The 17,763-nt window shown below is 34.5% G+C and overlaps 1 protein-coding gene across 1 annotated transcript in view; it reads right to left on the bottom strand.

Moving 5' to 3' along the window:
* Positions 1–2,080: 2,080 nt before the first annotated feature.
* Positions 2,081–17,763, bottom strand: part of LOC119190092 — a 104,365-nt gene continuing 88,682 nt past the window's right edge. The window contains exons 7-10 of the mRNA XM_037441147.1: positions 12,733–12,861; positions 10,485–10,639; positions 2,358–2,475; positions 2,081–2,116 (exon numbers count right to left, since the gene is read on the bottom strand). Of these exons, the coding sequence (XP_037297044.1) occupies positions 2,081–2,116; positions 2,358–2,475; positions 10,485–10,639; positions 12,733–12,861 (438 nt within the window). The remainder of the gene's footprint in view (positions 2,117–2,357; positions 2,476–10,484; positions 10,640–12,732; positions 12,862–17,763) is intronic.

The raw sequence follows: 17,763 nt of genomic DNA, 5'->3' as shown, positions 1-17,763 counted from the left end.
TTACTATGCGTGGGTACCGTTTAGCTCTTCCACACTATTTAGCTCGTAATCACTTAATAGCTTCATAGGAATGTACTATCGATTTTTCATAACTCAGGTCATTTTTAAACGACTTCAAAAAAAGGAGGAGGTTATCAATTCGACGTGAATTTTTATTAATATAAAACCGGATTAAAATCGGGCCATTCGTTTTGAACCTGCGATGCCGCAGACAGACTTATACCTACACCTTAAACTTTTAATACCCAAATTTTCAGGGGATAAATAGTATATTTTAATTAATTAATCAACTATCCTTTTAAATTAAAATGTGCGTTGACATGCACATTCCATTTAATACTCACGAAACAATGGACACCTATGGGTTACAAAGGGTTGTCAGGCACACGCGCCGTTTTGTTGGCGGTTGTCATTATCAATTGTGGATGATTAAATAAGACCGCTTTGGTTAACATATCCTGCGGTATTAATCCCATTTCGTAGTGCGGTGAAAGTATTTCGTCCGGTTACAATTGGTTTATTCTCGACTTTAACTAAAGTGAATACGGTTTAGATATTTTTAATCTTTAGGGCTTCAGCAGTAAGCTTTGCTTCCGAAGAGGTTTACTGGAATAAAACTCCGATTATATAATTACTGGTGGTAGGTCTCTCATATGTGTGAGTCCTAGGTAGGTACCCCCGCAATGCCTATTTCTGCTGCCAAGCAACAGTGTGTAGTCACTGTGGTGTTCCGGTTTGAAGGAAATTGCAGCCAGTGTAACTACTGGACATAATAAGACTTAACATCTCATGTCTCAGGATGGCGAGCGCAGTGGAATACCAAACAATACTTTGTAATTCAAGGTGTTGAATTATGTTTCTACTGTTTATGGGCGGTCGTATCGCTTACCATCAGGCGAACGACAAGCTCGTCTCGTCATTCAAAACAATAAATAAAAAAAAGTTTACAATCTCAATCTTCAAACCGATTCTGATAATGAATCAATTAAAATAAGTCCTTTGGTGAAAAAAATTTTGATCTGATTGGTGAATTTTTGAGATGGATAGAAAAAATGGAGATCGTTTTTTTGAAAATGGCGGTTAGAAATGGCTATTGCTAGTTATGGCAATTCACGCTTGCATTGACAGGTAAAAATCCTCTGACGTAACAATAATTTATTTATAATAGGATATAGATAAATTCTTCAAATCCAAGGGACTCATAACCGTTAGGGCAAAGTTAAACTTATGTAGAAATACAAGATTTGATAAATGCATTAAATAGTTGTATCTAAAATTCATGTTTTAAATTGCAGAACTACAAATTATAGGCTTGCACTCTAAGCATTTATTAACGCTATTTCAATTAGTATAATTAATCAACCATACAAAATATTATTACAAACAAACCTACGGGATTACTGGAATTAGTAAACAGAATGCTAATCAGCGTATGTTATTTCAATTTCATAATTCGTGCAGACTAATTTATTAGCCCTTATATATACGTGTGGTCGTATATAACACAGATTGCTTCGGTAACATAGTATTGCGGTACAAATATTAACAACATAAAATGTTATTTGTCACTTGGAAGGCCAACTTTCCGCATAACATCCTAGGAAGTTAGGAGAGGCTGAAAACCAGCGCTGCTCGGAACTACTGTCACGGTCAGCACAAGCTGAGCCGCTTCCTTTTGTCTTTATTATAGTATAAGTGTAAGAATATGTATGTTATCACTTGTGTAATAAGACAATAAACTGATTTATTTATTTATTTAAATATCGCAATAAGGTCTCGGGTTCGATGCCTAATCGAGTAAATGACATTGAATTTTCTTGCTCAGTATTAGACTGGAACCTAGCATCGCATTTATTGATAAAAGATTTGATCTCTATTACATGGCACGTTCATAAAATGTATCAGAATATCTCTGCCTAACTCTGTTATGGCAAAATGGGGTGGAGCCATGTTTTTGTAAAACATGCGAGTACTAGCTACTATGTACATGTTTAGTTTTGTTTTTATTTACACGTAATATGACAGGTATTTTTGTGGCTGTAGAAATAAAACGTGTCTGAAGCATTGTAAAAGGTTCAGTTTAATCATAAATGTAGCCTATAAGCTCTTCGAGGCACTTAAAAAAAAAGATTATTTTTTTACCATTTCTAAGATGTCTGAATATGTTCATCTCCCCTTTTGTTGTCCGTTCTCAAAAACTAGGCAACAATGTTCTAAAGACAAATCGCTGTCTTAGTTAATGCTTGAAAGCAGAGTATCTACTCCATGTCAAGTTAGCAAAAGGTAACTTCAAAATAATCTTCGATGTTAAACATGTTTTGACTGATAAGAAGGAAATAAACAATTTTGAGCCTCACCTCTTTATGCAATAGACGGACGTGGAAGCTAGCAACGTCACTCACGGGTTCGCCTGCTTCGGTGACGTAGTACACGAGCAGAGAACTGACAGGCGCCATATCTGCTGTTACAGGGAACCTGTAAGAAAAGAAAAAGAATATAAATCCAATATAAATAAACTTTCAGCCCTGTATTATATTCTATCCCACTGCTGTACACGGGCCTCCTCTACTACTGAGAGGGATTAGGCATTAGTCCACCACGCTGGCCTAGTGCTGAATAGACTTCACATACCCTCAAAAATTTTATAGAGATTTTTTCTTTTATGCAGGTTTCGTCACGATGATTTCCTTGATTCACACATGATTTTAGAAAAGTCAGTGGTGTGTGCTCTTGGGTTTTGAACCTGCTGACATTTGTCGTTCATTCCACAACCAACTAGGCTGTCGCCGCTATTAGTAAATGAATCCAATATTAGGAGAATATATTATGTACTAAGTATTTCTTGTGGCGCCAGCTTAACGTTTTCAACTCCCTACTATCTTTCTATTTGATAAATTACTTTGCGGGTTAAGGACAAATTAGTGTTCCCCGAGACTCACCAAACTTCACCACTCTGGGTCGTAAAATGCATACTACTGCTTATCCCAATTTACAGAAGTTCCAGTGGCAAGTGTGAGGGGGATAGTCTTATCGCTCTATTAAAAAAAATCCTAGTAATTTCTGTCAATACTTCCATGGTTAAACTCGACAAAGAAAATAGTTTCTTAATAAATAATATTATTTGTTAATCCAGAATATATCAGTCGGTCGTCAGGTCTGTTTCGTCTATATTTGTACAGCAATTTTTGCTTTAATTCTAACATCCCAAAATCATGACGCACTTAAGCATTAAATAACATTGTGAGATGACAAGATAAATTTACTGAACTAAGATCACCAATAGCATGAAAGGCTCAAAGACAGCGTATTGTTTCATTTTAACTCTCTGTCCAGTATTCAATTTCATTGCGATTGAATGCTATTGGGGTTAGAAAACCCCGAACTGGCGATCACAAATCAAAAATTGGCGCCGACTGAGCTAATATTTGTCGTTATAAATTTCGCAGCTGCTGTCCGACAGGGGGCTGTTTATTCACCTTTTTGTTCTGTTTATGATTGCGTGTGATTCATATTTATTACAATGGCTTTTGTTATTTTGATTTCTCGTCGGTTTTTAGGATTATGTTTGTTGGGGTTGATCGTAAAGGGATTGTTACTCTTTGTACATGGGTTTTATGGTCTACATTACGTATGTTAAAATGCTATTCAGTAAGCGATCAATACAGATCAACACAACTTCAAGCGTGCTTCAACAGAACTGCGGTCTGGACTCTCGGTTGTGCGTAAGTCAAGTAAGGCAGTGAAATGGGTATTAAACGAGATAGCATTGTGTAACAGAGCTCATATATCAGAGAACGCATGGTCAAATAGTTAAACAAGCTGCGCAGCTCTGGTAGCGGGCGTTTTTTTTACGAGTACGGTAAAGTAACCCCACTGCCGATGGTAAGTGGATTGGGGTCCAATAGACTGTCGACTGTCGAGAGATGATTACCCCTTCAGGCGATAAAACTATGTCGGCTTGTTGGAACCGGATATACAAAGGCTGATCTCGAAACGCGACACACTTACGTGGCCCACTATGGTGGGTTTTAACACCTGGTGACAGATGTTCACTATCGGAATGGATATAAAGTATATCTCACCATCAATAAATGTTAAGGATATTCACAAATTTTATGTCAAGGCAGAAATATCCGCACTGGATCGTTGATAAGTAGAAAGTGGTATAAAATAATTTAGACTAACAGATGATGTCTTTTAAAAATCGGCAGAATTATGCCAGCCTGTAGTACTGGCCGTAAGAAGGCTAATACCGGAACGGGATTCGGAATTGACTGCGCCTTTGATGTTTATCTTGCTTTCAGTCGCTATTCGGACAAAAAATTAAAAAAGGAGTTATTGAAAACAGACATCATTGAAGGCGCAAGACACTCTTATTTATTTATTTAATTTTAGGTTCTCCAGCAGATTATACATTGAATTTTTACAGAAGTAGTATAACGATGGTCACATTCTGATGCACAACCAACTTAAAGGAGTACACAACATTCTTTAAAGTAATGCGTACATTGTTAAATTATGCTATTACATAATATGAGAATATATAACTAGAACTAACTAAAATTATATTATGTTATACTTAAAAAGCTAAAAGGACAAAAATTAAAAGGGAATCAATCGGAGGCATAAGATTCAAAATATTTCAACAGTTTTTGTCTAAACTTGTTATGCGAGTCGTGGAAAATATCAATATCTTTTACGGATTTACATACAGCATTATATGTGGTACACAGTCTCGAAATAGGAGAGTTACGGCCCAAGTTAGTTCTACAGGGAAGAGATCTGAATGTATCAGTAATAACGTATCGTGGAACCCTGGCAGGTACGGAAATATTAATAAGTGACAAAATGGCAGAGCAATCCATTTGTGAGTTGATCAGCTTATACAGGAATGTTAGGTCGTGTAGTTGTCGGCGATGTCTGAGGGACATCATATTGTTAAAGTGATGGAGGCGTATAGTGTAGGGGTTCCTGTGTGAAAAACCAGGTGCTGCAAAAGCTAAGTGACGACAAACAGTAAGTAAGACACTCCAAATAGACGACCATACTGATGATTCACTATGTGTACTGACAAAATTTAGAATATATCCATCACTCTTACTATGACGTTATCTAAAAATGTACCTTACAACGAACTTCTGTACTATAAGGCTTAAGTTAAATAATAAAATACTGTCACTGGAATAGAAAGCTACCTCGTTAATTATGTTTCGTGCTATAGATTATCACTTTGAATTATTACTTTTGATGAAATATTAACTCGTTTTTATTCTTGTCTCGTTTTTCCTCGTCTGTGCTGAATAAAACATAAGAGCTTGTTTATTTTGACAAGGGTGTTTTTTGTTTAATGGTTATTGTATTAATGGGACTGTATTGGCCTTGTTAGAAGTAATCTTGGATTTGATCCTTTGAGTTCTACTGCCAAGGTTTCATCGGTTGCACATTTACTTACTCATAGAAAGATACAGAAAGAGAAGTAGAATAGGCTACCAGTGGTGAAGTGTCCATATAACCTCATTTCTACTGGCTTCCTTCTATGTAGAATCTAATTATCATAAGGTTTGCAGACCGCATTTATGCAAATTGGTATCTACAGGTTATGTGGGGTTCCCTCTCGAAGAATTTCACCTTTCACCACTATAGGCTTCAAAAGTCAATTTTAATAATACTATAAACATTGAATACTTCAGCTAACTCAAATTACAAATCATCCTGATTTGATACCAAAGGTCAGACAACGTTGAACCAGATCCGACGGGGAAATGTCAGAAGATCCCGCAATTCCCAACTAAAACAATCTATTGTGACGTAACGGGGTGACATTATTCAATGTTCCCGGGAGCATCGGGAAGTTATCCCATTACGGAACGGTGACAGACACCGCAAGATGAGACATGACTACACAAAGTTCAAATTAATACAATTTAGAATTAGAATTGTAAACATTGTATGCATATTTTGCTTTATATTATCTGACTTCATTAAGATCAAGTTCTCAATTTGTTGCTTATATTTTTTTTACACTTATTTTAGTGGTTACCTTTGTTCTAGTGAGAGCTTAAGAACTGTTAACTGGGAGGTTTATAATTCGAATCCATGGTCAAGCAATATTCTTTGGTCACGATCTCATTGGCACCTGATCCCTTAGAGGTAAGGTTGATTGTCTCAGAGAAATAATCTGCAGTATGTTTGTGCTGAAAAGTAAACCTTAAAATATATGGTGAATGGTAGGAAGACGCTGTACACAATAAAGTCATGAGTCAGTACGAATGGTCCAACACAACACACAAACCCCACACAACACCGATTCAACTAATCTCCAAACCAAAACCGTTGTAAATCACTCACGGTCTATATTTATATCTGACAAAAGGGATAAATAAAAGGATTTGCGAAGGCAAAAGGCGCAATCAAAACAAACATGGTGGAAAAACACACCGTTGCAAAAACGACTTTCAAACTTTGAATTGATAAACCGGCCATAATCTCGCTCAGGGACATGGCCAGGTGATGGCGTAAAGATTTATATCGTGTCCTGGTATTACAAAGTGATTTTCAAACTAATGACAATAACGCATTGGGTTCAAATTTTAATATAGCCAATTTTTTTAAATAAAACTATGTCACGGATTTTGTCGCGGTTTTTTATTTCTCCTGATGTTTTGAAGAGTTTGGAACCTTTATTGTAGCCCCCCGTGACAACGAAGGCTGCAAAGTCTCAATCTCTAACATTCGCGTAAATATAAGAAACCATTGAATCCCACTTTTGATACATATTTAATTTATTGGATGGAAAGTTCCTTATAGTTTCTAATACTCATAAGATTTGTTGATCTGCTGAATAACTAGGCACATATCTGAAGGTAAGCCGCCGCCGCCCACAAACAATAGAAACAATACCCAGATCATTGTTTCATTGCGTTTTCATATTGACACAATACTCCTAATAATGGTACTACAATGTTCATATTGGAACACAGACCACGGCTATTGGAAACTGCATCTTATTTTATAGTGATGCCCAGACACAATCTTGCATATATGTAAGGGTGTATTATACTATCTTCACATTCAAACATCGTTTTCAATATATCGCATTCAATTATATATTGAAAGCGACCCCATCCTCGCATTGACAGGATCACAAATTGTTTCGAAACTTGAAGCAATATGTCGCGTATTTGATATTCGCAATTGTTATGTATAAAAAGCATTAGTTTATGGATATCATCTAAGGTTTTTCGTCATTTGTATGCTTTTAAGTATATTGGTGATAAAATATTTTGGTTTTTAATTAAGTTAACCAAATGTAATTTTAAATCGGTACCTTTTGAAATGTTTTTGAAATATATAAAACATCAAATTTTTTAAAAGAGTTAAGTTACAAATTGGAAATAAAACTATGTGGTGCATTAATACGTTCCGTTTCATGCAATATAATTGCACATTTAGCAACAGTATCGGCGGATTCATTAAATTAAAACGATTAAAATAAGAATATTTTATTCGCAGACAGCGCACGCATTTAATTAAGTTTCGAAAAATCCGTTGCGGGACAATATTTTATTTCGAATTTCAAATTTATTTAAATTTAAACGAAATTGCAATGCTAAGTAAAAAAGCGCTCGGCGGGCGATTCGGCACAACGCCGCCATCACCCAAGAGGGTCATTCGTCAAAACCACCATTATCTTGTTTCCGTTTCGACAGACATTGAGCGATACTTTTTCTTTATATTTATTATTCGGGAAGAATGCCAATTTCGATAGAGCTAGGAATGAAACTAGGCTTTAATTAACACGGCAACGGCTTTAATTAATTAGCACGGCACGTGCAATGAAACGGATAATGTACAGATTATTTTTAATTTATGATATCGCTGGCTCACTATTAGAAGGTCCTATGTTATGTCCTATGTTATTTACTTATGTTGGAAAAATAAATAAATTTTTCATGTTAGTAAAAATTTGAAAATACAATAAATGTTGGTTCCTCCTTTGTTTATCTTTTAGAATTATTGTAATTTTTACTTAAAAAGCAAAGTATTATGTGATAAATATAATTCAATTTGTGCAACAAAATAACATCGAACCTTGTAAAAGCCAGTGATATCTGTTTATTAATCTTATAGTATTTTTCAACTAGCATCAGTGTTGAACAATTTAAAACATTTTCAAGTTGTAGACTTACATTGACTATTGTAAAAGATAAAATCAATTGTCAAGTTGATTTAAAATAACATTTATTCTGATTTATTGTTAGTTTCATACGTTCATTGATCCACTTTTGAGTAGGTCAATCTGCAGGTTCTAATCTAATATAGTGACCCCTAAAAATATTGCTTTTAACCTAAATTATTAATCCGTTATTTACATTCTCTTTTGGGATATTACATATATTATATAGACGTACAGAGCCTGTTTCTAAAGTAGGTACTATTTTGTATACGAGTGTCGTTAAAGCAACGGAAGCCGGGAGTAACACAAAGTATTTAATAAATGGAAATGACGTCACGCGAATCGCTCCTCTAATAGTATAAGACCGGCTGTGAATCATCATCAACATCAGCCCCATAAAGATTTCTTTGTTAATAACTTTTTTTTTCTTTCTTTCGAAAGAACTTTATTGGCCACAGATTGGGTGGTAAACATTTACAATAAATTAAACTTCTTATGAGGTAGGAGATAAAAAACAATAAGAAAATACAATTCTATAACACATGCCTTCCCCAAAGATTTCCAGACAGACCTGTCGAAAGCGGTCTACATCCAACGTGTTCCTGCGATCTTTACTAAATCGTCTGTCCACCTTGCAGGTATACGTCTAACGTTTGCAGGTATGTGGTCTCCACTCGAGAACTTTTTTGCTCCATCTGCTGTCAGTTCTGTGAACTATGTGTCCTATCCACTGCCACGGCTGTCAATAATCCTTACCAACTATATCCAGAACTTCAAATTACAAACAACTGCAGGACAGAACACTGCGCTCGACGCCATGACACATTGGATGCTAATATTGTTAGTTTGGACTAGCTTTTGCTCGCGGCTTCGCCCGCGTGAAGGAATTTTCCGGGATACATTTTTTTTTCCAACTAAGTTGATATGTATAGTTATATTATGACCAAATACATAAAACCATAATAATTTGTAGCCTATGTGTTATTCTGATGTATAACCAATGTTACTGTAAAGTTTCATCCAAATCCGTTCAGTAGTTTTTTCGTGAAAGAATAACAAACATACATACATACATCCATCATCACAAACTTTCGCATTTATAATATTAGTAGTAGTGGAATTTGACGCACACACTTTTTCATGCACGTTGCAGGATTCCATATACGTCTTTATTGCCAATAAATATAAGTTACAGTTTGTCTTTGTATACCAAATAGAAATCCGTGTGACACTTGGGCTTCTCATTGAAAACCAACTGCAGCTGTATTGCAACGGCATTAAGCATTGAGTAGCTTATGCTGTCACATAAATTTAATTGTATATAAAAAAAAAAACTTTTTTTATAACTGCATTTTGTGCCACTAATAAAACTTTATTCTTTCTTTCTAATTTTTTTCTGGACTTAATATTCTGTCACCAACCAATTAGTCTGTACATATTTCAGCTAATAACCCTTGCCGAATCTTCGCGGTTTTGCAGCGAACGATGCTTTTCTGTTAATTACTGTTATTTATACCTCTTTTTGTGGTTCGTTAATGGATTTTTCAGACTAATTATTGTATAGGAATTAAATGTTAATGGATAATTTTTCATACATAAGGTATCAGATCAGGCGAAGTGTTATGGTTTTTGGGTTGTGAAAGTAATGGGTTTGTTGTCGTTTTTGATGATAATGGAGCTATTTTGAGAATTTATGGAAGGAATGGCTTTGTCCTTAGGGATTTCTTATTTTGGACGGATAAATCATACGTACGCGGTGCCTATATTTTTTCTTTTGAGAGAAGGTGTTCGATCGCCCGCTGTGCTACTAAAATATAGTCGTCAGGCTCTTTGAAAAATCAAAGTAACTTCTTATACGGGTAATTTATTGCGTCATTTTATGAATGATGTTCAGGCTTTTTCAGCAGTTTGACTTAGTGTAGTTATAAAAAAGTATTTTCTGTTTGTCGAAAAAAGTAAATGAGTTCTCAATAATTTTTTTTGCGTATATTTTACATTGTATAATATAATGCAGTCCTGTATTGTATAGTCCAAATATGCCCAAATGGGCCTCCTCTACTACTAAGAGGGATTTGGTCTTAGTCCACTATGTTGGCCTAGTGCGGATTGGTAGACTTCACACACCCTCAAAATTCCTATTTCTCAGGTATGCCGATTTCCTTACGATGTTTTCCTTTACCGTTAAAGCAAGCGATAATTCACTAAGAATACACACATCATTTTAGAAAAGTCAGAGGTGTGTGCCCTTGGGATTCGAACGTGCGGACATTCGTCTCGGCATTCCGTTCCACACCTCCAAAGTACTTACGTGTAGTTAAATCTGCACAAATCCGAGTCGTTGGCGGGGCTCGGGGCTGGTACCGCGGCCCAGTGGACTGCTCTACCGCCGCTGGTGACTGCTGCGAGCAACCTTTGGCGACAGCCGCACGATGACCACACGCTTGCACTTGCTATGCCTCCAGCCTGGGTAAGAAAAATATTAAATATTTATAGACTATTTGTAAATGGTATTTAGCTTTGTACGAGACATTAGTACTTGAGGCAGTATTAGTATTCTGTTATAAAAATCTAAAGAATTTCAAATAAACAAACACATATCACGCATTTATACCCGAAAAGGTATGCAGAGGCGCAACCAGGGCACCCAATTTTCGCCAAGTGTTTTTCCGTCCCATGATACGATAGGAGGCGAGCCTATCGCTATCAGGCACAAATTCCAGAGTCCGGGCTGATACTGAGCAGAAAAACCCAAAATATCTTTGCCGACCCGGGATTCGAACCCAGGACCTCAGTGCGCTGCCTTACCACGCATGCAATACAACTACGCCACCGAATCAGTAAATTTCAAATATAAAATAATTTTCTCTACAGTATTCTGTCGATATTGCCTTCCTACTTAATAGGCCCATTGTTTTGATTTACATACATGTACGATACTTTTGTTTTTGATACCTTTGTATAACGTTGACGTTTATTATATTTAAGCCTCGAATATCACGAACAATATTTATTGTTGTTGTTTGTGAATATAATAATACTTTTATACACATTAAATATTATGAAATATCAATATATTAACATAAAATAATTAATAAAATAAAAATAAAATATAATGCTTTATTCATCACGTAGGTGAACATAGTTGCACTTATGATAAGTCAAGGTCCATGAGAATATTTAATTATTACTTAATTAAATTAGCTTATGGTACTTATACTTAATTATATTAGGTGGCGATCAAGGCGGATATAAAATGTATCCTACTACCAGAAATTCATTATTATGTAGCTGTATTATATATTATATAAATGACGTAATGAGGTACCCGATCTCCTAATAGTAAGTGTTATTTGTCCATAAAGAGTACCAGAGGTTTAAATTATAAAGCATTGCAAGATACTACAGTGCATGAATAGTAGGTATACTAGAGTCACTTATACTAGGGTACTTTGGTTATAAATCCTAAACTTTATTAATATATTAGTGGTTAGAAATATAAAAATTGTTGACTATATTTCAAATCTTAATAAAATTACAAAGATCAATTGAAGTTATATTTTTTCTATTAACTACGTTAAAACAAATAATTACTTTCCTACCAGCCAGTTTGAAACTCCACACCGTACTTGAGTTATATGAGGTAGGACAAAACGCTAAGCAATTAACATTGTGAACGTCTCCGAGTTGTGAAGGCAAGTTCTTGAGTAAATAAGAACCAGTCGATGGTGAATTGCCAATCCTAATTGACATCAAAATTTCACGAAAACACATACGCCCGTATTCAAAGATTTTTTTATCCAAAGACAGAGTTGTTTTATTGTTGTATCTCAATATTAGCCAATCACAACGGCCCTGTCTACGTACTGCGAAGGCTGCCATGCCGTCAGCATTAAGAAACAGACTTGTTATCATAGCTTTGCTCTGTCCATAGATAAAAAACGTCTATGAATAAGGGGGATAATATACAAACTAAGAGCTTGTTCTATATTGTTACCAATATTAATCATCTTATAAAGCATTATTCCAAAATTTCAGACCAATAATAATCATCTTATAAGGTATTTTTACAAAATGTTATTATAACAATAAAAAGAATTTTAAATAAGAGGTATTTTAAGCATTTACCGTCGAAATAACGATTATTATAATATCAGCCCTGTATTATATACTTGCCCACTGCTGAGCACGGGCCTCCTCTACTACTGAGAGGGATTAGGCCTTAGTCCACCACGCTGGCCTAGTGCGGATTGGTAGACTTCACACACCTTCGAAATTCCTATAGAGAACTTCTCGGATGTGCAGGTTTCCTCACGATGTTTGCCTTCACCGTTAAAGCGAACGATAAATTCACAAAGAATACACACATGATTTTTTAGAAAATCAGAGGTGTGTGCCCTTGGCATATGAACCTGCGGACACTCGTTTTGGCAGTCCGTTCCACACCCAACTAGGCTATCGCCGCTTTCAATATTATGGTTTTAAATTTATTTCAAAAACAGAATATTCGGTAGAAGGTATTTCACCGTGGAAACAACAAAGCATTCTTAAAGAGTTACCTGCAGCGGCGTGGGCAAGTTCTCGACTAGTAGATAGCATTTTGACGTTGAATTCCATCTTCGGATTCTTTCCCGGGCTAGGACGTAGTGAGTTTCTATCTCTTTCCCTTCCACAGCTACTAACTCCGCCTGTAACAAAAGATATTTTAAATATTATTTCATATAGTTTCCCACAAAAAATGTAGATCTTCGGTTGATTAGGGGTCGTCCAAGTATTACGTAACGCAATTTTTGAAGATTTTTGAACCCCCTGCCCCCACATGTAACGCGCTGTAACGTTTTTCTGTACCCCTAAAAGTTACGTAACACTATAGTGTCATTTTTTTATGTAATATTCACAATGATGTTACGGAAAGTCGCTAAAATATCTCTTTTATTGTTTTAAAATGGAAAAACCAATGTTACGTAACAAGTTGTACGAAACCCCCCTCCCCTCCTGTAACGCATAACGCGTCAGCACCTACCGCCCGGGCGGTCGCACTTCTCAATGCCGTGCACGCTCATCACACAGATCTGGATATATTTTATAACAAACCTTGTCATGTTTACAATAGTATTAAGTTATATTTAGAAACGCTTCAAAATGTTCCTTAGTAAGTTAAGTGTTGGAAATAATTTTAGTTATTTTGTTATTTGTTTGAATTTTATTTTATTGTTATCGCTGTCATAATATTGTTAGATTTAGAGTTAGATTATATTGTTAGATGTAAGTGTTTTGGCTAAGTGCTGTAAACTTTCATTGAATTATAATAATAAATAAATAAAAACGCATCGTAACATTTTAAAAGACCCCCCCTTACATTGCGTTTCGTAATACTTGAACTGCCCCTTATGGATTAATCTTTTTTCGAAATATAACATTATTTATAAAAATTTCTTGTTCAGCAGTTCATACAATTTTAATATTCTAAAACGACGTTTTAAGAAAAAATATTAAGAGGTTTAAAGTTTATCGAAAGAAATATTGTTAATTGCTTTTATTAACGCGAACTTTGTAAAAGTACTTTAGAACAAAAATTAAACAAGTCATTATATTTTAGAAATGACTCCCTACGAGAATTAAAAGGGAGTAAAAAGTTTTCTTTAATATTTCTTTATGTTGGATTAATGAGATTGTCTCTATGGCATAGTAGTCTTATGACCGACCCTAGTAAGGTCTTGGGATCGAATCTTGGGTCAGATAAAGTGATATTCGTTTTTTTATGATCAGTATCAACTCGTAGTCTGGTATTTGTAACCGAAGATATAGGCGCCGTGTGTAATGAGACAGAATACATATAGCGAAAAGTGGCTGAACTAGTTGTGTCTCTGCCTAGCCTTTCGGGAATAAAACTTGTCAGTATGTGTGAGGTTTTTATGAAGGCAAAGCTATATAAAAAAAAATATTTTATAGTCTTCATACAAGTAACTTACGAAGTAGTCATATCTAAATTTGAAATTGAAAATATTACACCAAACGGCGGAATAATTGATTCAGAAATTTTTAACAAAGCAAAAACAGAATATTCACTAGATACAAAACGAAAACATAAAATTTAATTAGCACCCAATGATACCACAATAACGCATCCATTAATCACTTCGAATTAAAGTGCCAGAAAAAAAAGAAAATTCTCAAAAGAATAATACAGCCGATCCATCACCACAATTGATATAAAAAGCATTAGCAGATTACAAAGAATCTCGTAAGCTAGGGTCGATCTATCATCGTGTTATCGAGTCTTCTTGAGTCAATAGCGATATCTTTGTACTGAAAATAGATTTTATATTTACGGTATTTAAGTACCTATAGAATAAAGCAAATATCTTATATTATATCGATTTAGCTTCATGAAGGTCCACAAAGTGTACTAAAAGTTGTGATTCGAAAATTTTTCTAAAATGAGACAATTTCGGTTTCATTTATTTTAAATCTATGCTTGTAAGATTTCGGACTTGGTTCGTTTCTGGTGAATGTTAGACATTAAAACAAAATTAATTTTCGGATTATATTGCGGATTTTAATATTGTTATTATCTCCCGTTTCGAAGACTGTGCAGCCTTCATGGTCTCCTTGTTGGCCCTTCATTTAATTGTCAAGATATATTTTTAAAGATTGTGATTATAATCTTAAGTCATTTAGTCAGACGATGAATACAATCTTCTTTCTTTTATAAAAGCAAACCGTTTCCCCCGTTTACAGAAGCTTAATGAATTTTTTAACCTTCTCTAATCCCTCTTTGTTAAATTCTTTAATGGACCTTTTTATAGAAACAAGAGTGTCGGTTTGTAATCTTGAATTTGTACCAGGTCTGGTGCATTTTTTCTTCGTATTTTATAAAAATGAATGCTAGTATTTTATTTTTACATTAAAAGGGGAATTAGGTAGTCACTTAAGTGTGACATGTTTATTTCTAGATTTATAGAATACCAGATAAATTGGTCGTATGTTCGAGTACTAAAGCAATTTAGAATTTATTTCGTTGGAATAAAATATATTGTTATTAAATTACAACTACACTCATAGTTATGTATAAAAGAGTAACTGTAATTAAATTATTATTTTTTATAGATTATTTAATTTTAGTAATTTTATTAATAAAACATTATCTTCGAATGTAAGGTAGTAATTAATGTTTTGACTATTTGACGATATTTAAATTTGATGTATATTTTTTTATATTACCGAAAGACAAATTTTAGCTTCATGTCTGATACATTTCACAGTATAACATTAAGCAATAATGGTCTAAATAGCTCCAAACACAACGTAACATATTCGTCTAGACTGCACACATTTCCATAATAGTATGTAATAACACCACAGTAAACTCAGTTGGCAATTTTAGAACCACATTCAACTTACATTCTACGTAAATCACTGATATTCAAATATTTTGGTTGTATATAATATTTATGTTAAAATGTGATACATACGCAGAATCGCGACGTGATTTATCAGTTGTTGCCAAAAATATATTGGTTTTGCGTTTCCGTAGATGATTAAATTTTGCCGTGTATTTTTTTTATATTAACTACATGTATGAAATAAGTGCTTATTTTTAGAGGCATTTTATCCATTTTATACAGTTTTTATTTGTTATATGATGTTTAATGTGAACCTAGGCATTCTTAAAGGACTTTCAGGCGACTTGTTACTAGTCTAATGCCATGAAGTGAATTCTTCGTTGCAAGCCCTGTACGTTGTTTGTTTGATGAGAGTCAGCTTTTTCAGCTATACCTGACTTTATGGTAACCTGGCCTTTGAATTAGGACAACCATGCCGAGGGCATCAATCTACAGCGGTGTGGAGTTCGACTCAGGACTATTGCTGGGAGATAAAGGCTTCATCCTTTAGGAGACCTGTACGATTTTATAAAATTTCTTCTTGCTTCTCCCACTGTTATCCCACTTGCAGCGTCAGTGCATGACTTTTTCAAGTATATTTCAAAAATCAAATATTTGTATTTCTGTATTCCTAAAGTAGAATACTACTGAAAACGAACGCGTCTCGCAATCAAACTTAAAATTTAGTCGAGTAGATACAATATATTGTAAGCATTCCTCGTATTATTCTTATAATAAATAAATAAATGGGTTTAATTTTAACCAGATACGTGTATCATCAAACCTATCTAATTTTCACTATACGTACTTCAGCAGCCACCGGTCTCAATATTTGGCTCATTGCAATCTATATGTGAACTATTTAAACCCGGAATTGCAGCAATTTTCTCGCCTCGCAGAAAGGACATAAAAAATTGCCCAGTCTGAACATAATGTTGAGACAATTCTTGCTCGTTGACAGGCGAGACTTGCCTCAAGAAACTTGCCTTTAGACAAAGCAAAGATTTGACTTCGACTATATAACCCAAGAATGCGGTATTTTGATAATTTTATTATATACAGGGCTATGTTATTTTATGAGTTATAAAACTTATATCCAATAAGGAATAGAGTATTATGAGAACCATTCTCAACTCGTGTCATAAATATTGAATACGGCGTGTTCGGTTCTGATAAACGTTGTTTTGTTTGTATTCAATATATTCTGCTCGATTAATAGCTATTTTGGTAGCAAGTACATCGTCTTTATAACGCTTGACATATCATCCTTTTTTATGACTTCTAATATTACTGTAGCACTAATGAATATATCCATATCAATGGATATATTAACTGTGTACATCGCGTTTCAACAGGCCGGCATAATTGTGTCAATTGCCAAGGGATAATCATCTCTCGTCCGTCGACATTTTATTGGACTCTCTCCACTTAATACGTGCCCGTATAAAGAAAAAGTATAACAAATTTGAGACTATCCCGCCCTTATTGCCGACATGTATTTAATTGTTTTAGACAGGTTCATAGAGTTCATTTTACTGATCAAAATTTCAAATGGGCCCAATCGAAATTATAAGCAAGTCCATGACGGTATCAGGGACATATAAAAAATCAAATTATTTCTTCAGAACAATAAAGAAACTCACAAAAACCATCCAGCTGATGTTTACCGCTGTTTCTGATAGCGAAAGGTTTTTCATACTCTTCTGTTCTACAAACATCTCACAAACTTTACCTCATTTATAAATGTAGATAAAGCTGATAACATCATCCAAAATAAAATTTCAACAAAAATACACATAATATTTCCACAAACGAGCTTCAATATAAACTCGCCTTTTATTATGAAAAATATAACCGGTCGGTGTATTTGCCTAGTTTATTGGATTCAATATCGTAAGTTACATTTACCGAAATATAATAATATTTTAGCCAAACAATTTCCGATAGGCTTGCTACAATTATTATTGAATAGAAAAGGTCCCGGCATTGAGACCTTTCGCTATGAGTTCTGCTTAAATAGTAAGCATTAGCGAGGAAATATTTTATTTTTGTGGGTTTGACTTTATTGCTATTGGTTTGAAGTTAATTCTTCTATTATGTGTTAGCATTCATATAATCATAATATTAAGCTATTAACGGCCGTTTACAATAAATGATCTCAATCTGAATCTTCAATCCGATTTTGATTGTAAACCAATGAAAATA

The sequence above is a fragment of the Manduca sexta genome, chromosome 21 (assembly GCF_014839805.1).
Source record: "Manduca sexta isolate Smith_Timp_Sample1 chromosome 21, JHU_Msex_v1.0, whole genome shotgun sequence".
In the NCBI taxonomy this organism is placed as follows: Eukaryota; Metazoa; Arthropoda; class Insecta; order Lepidoptera; family Sphingidae; genus Manduca; species Manduca sexta.
Note: the sequence above shows the minus strand (reverse complement) of the source record. Positions and strands in the feature narration are given on the sequence as shown.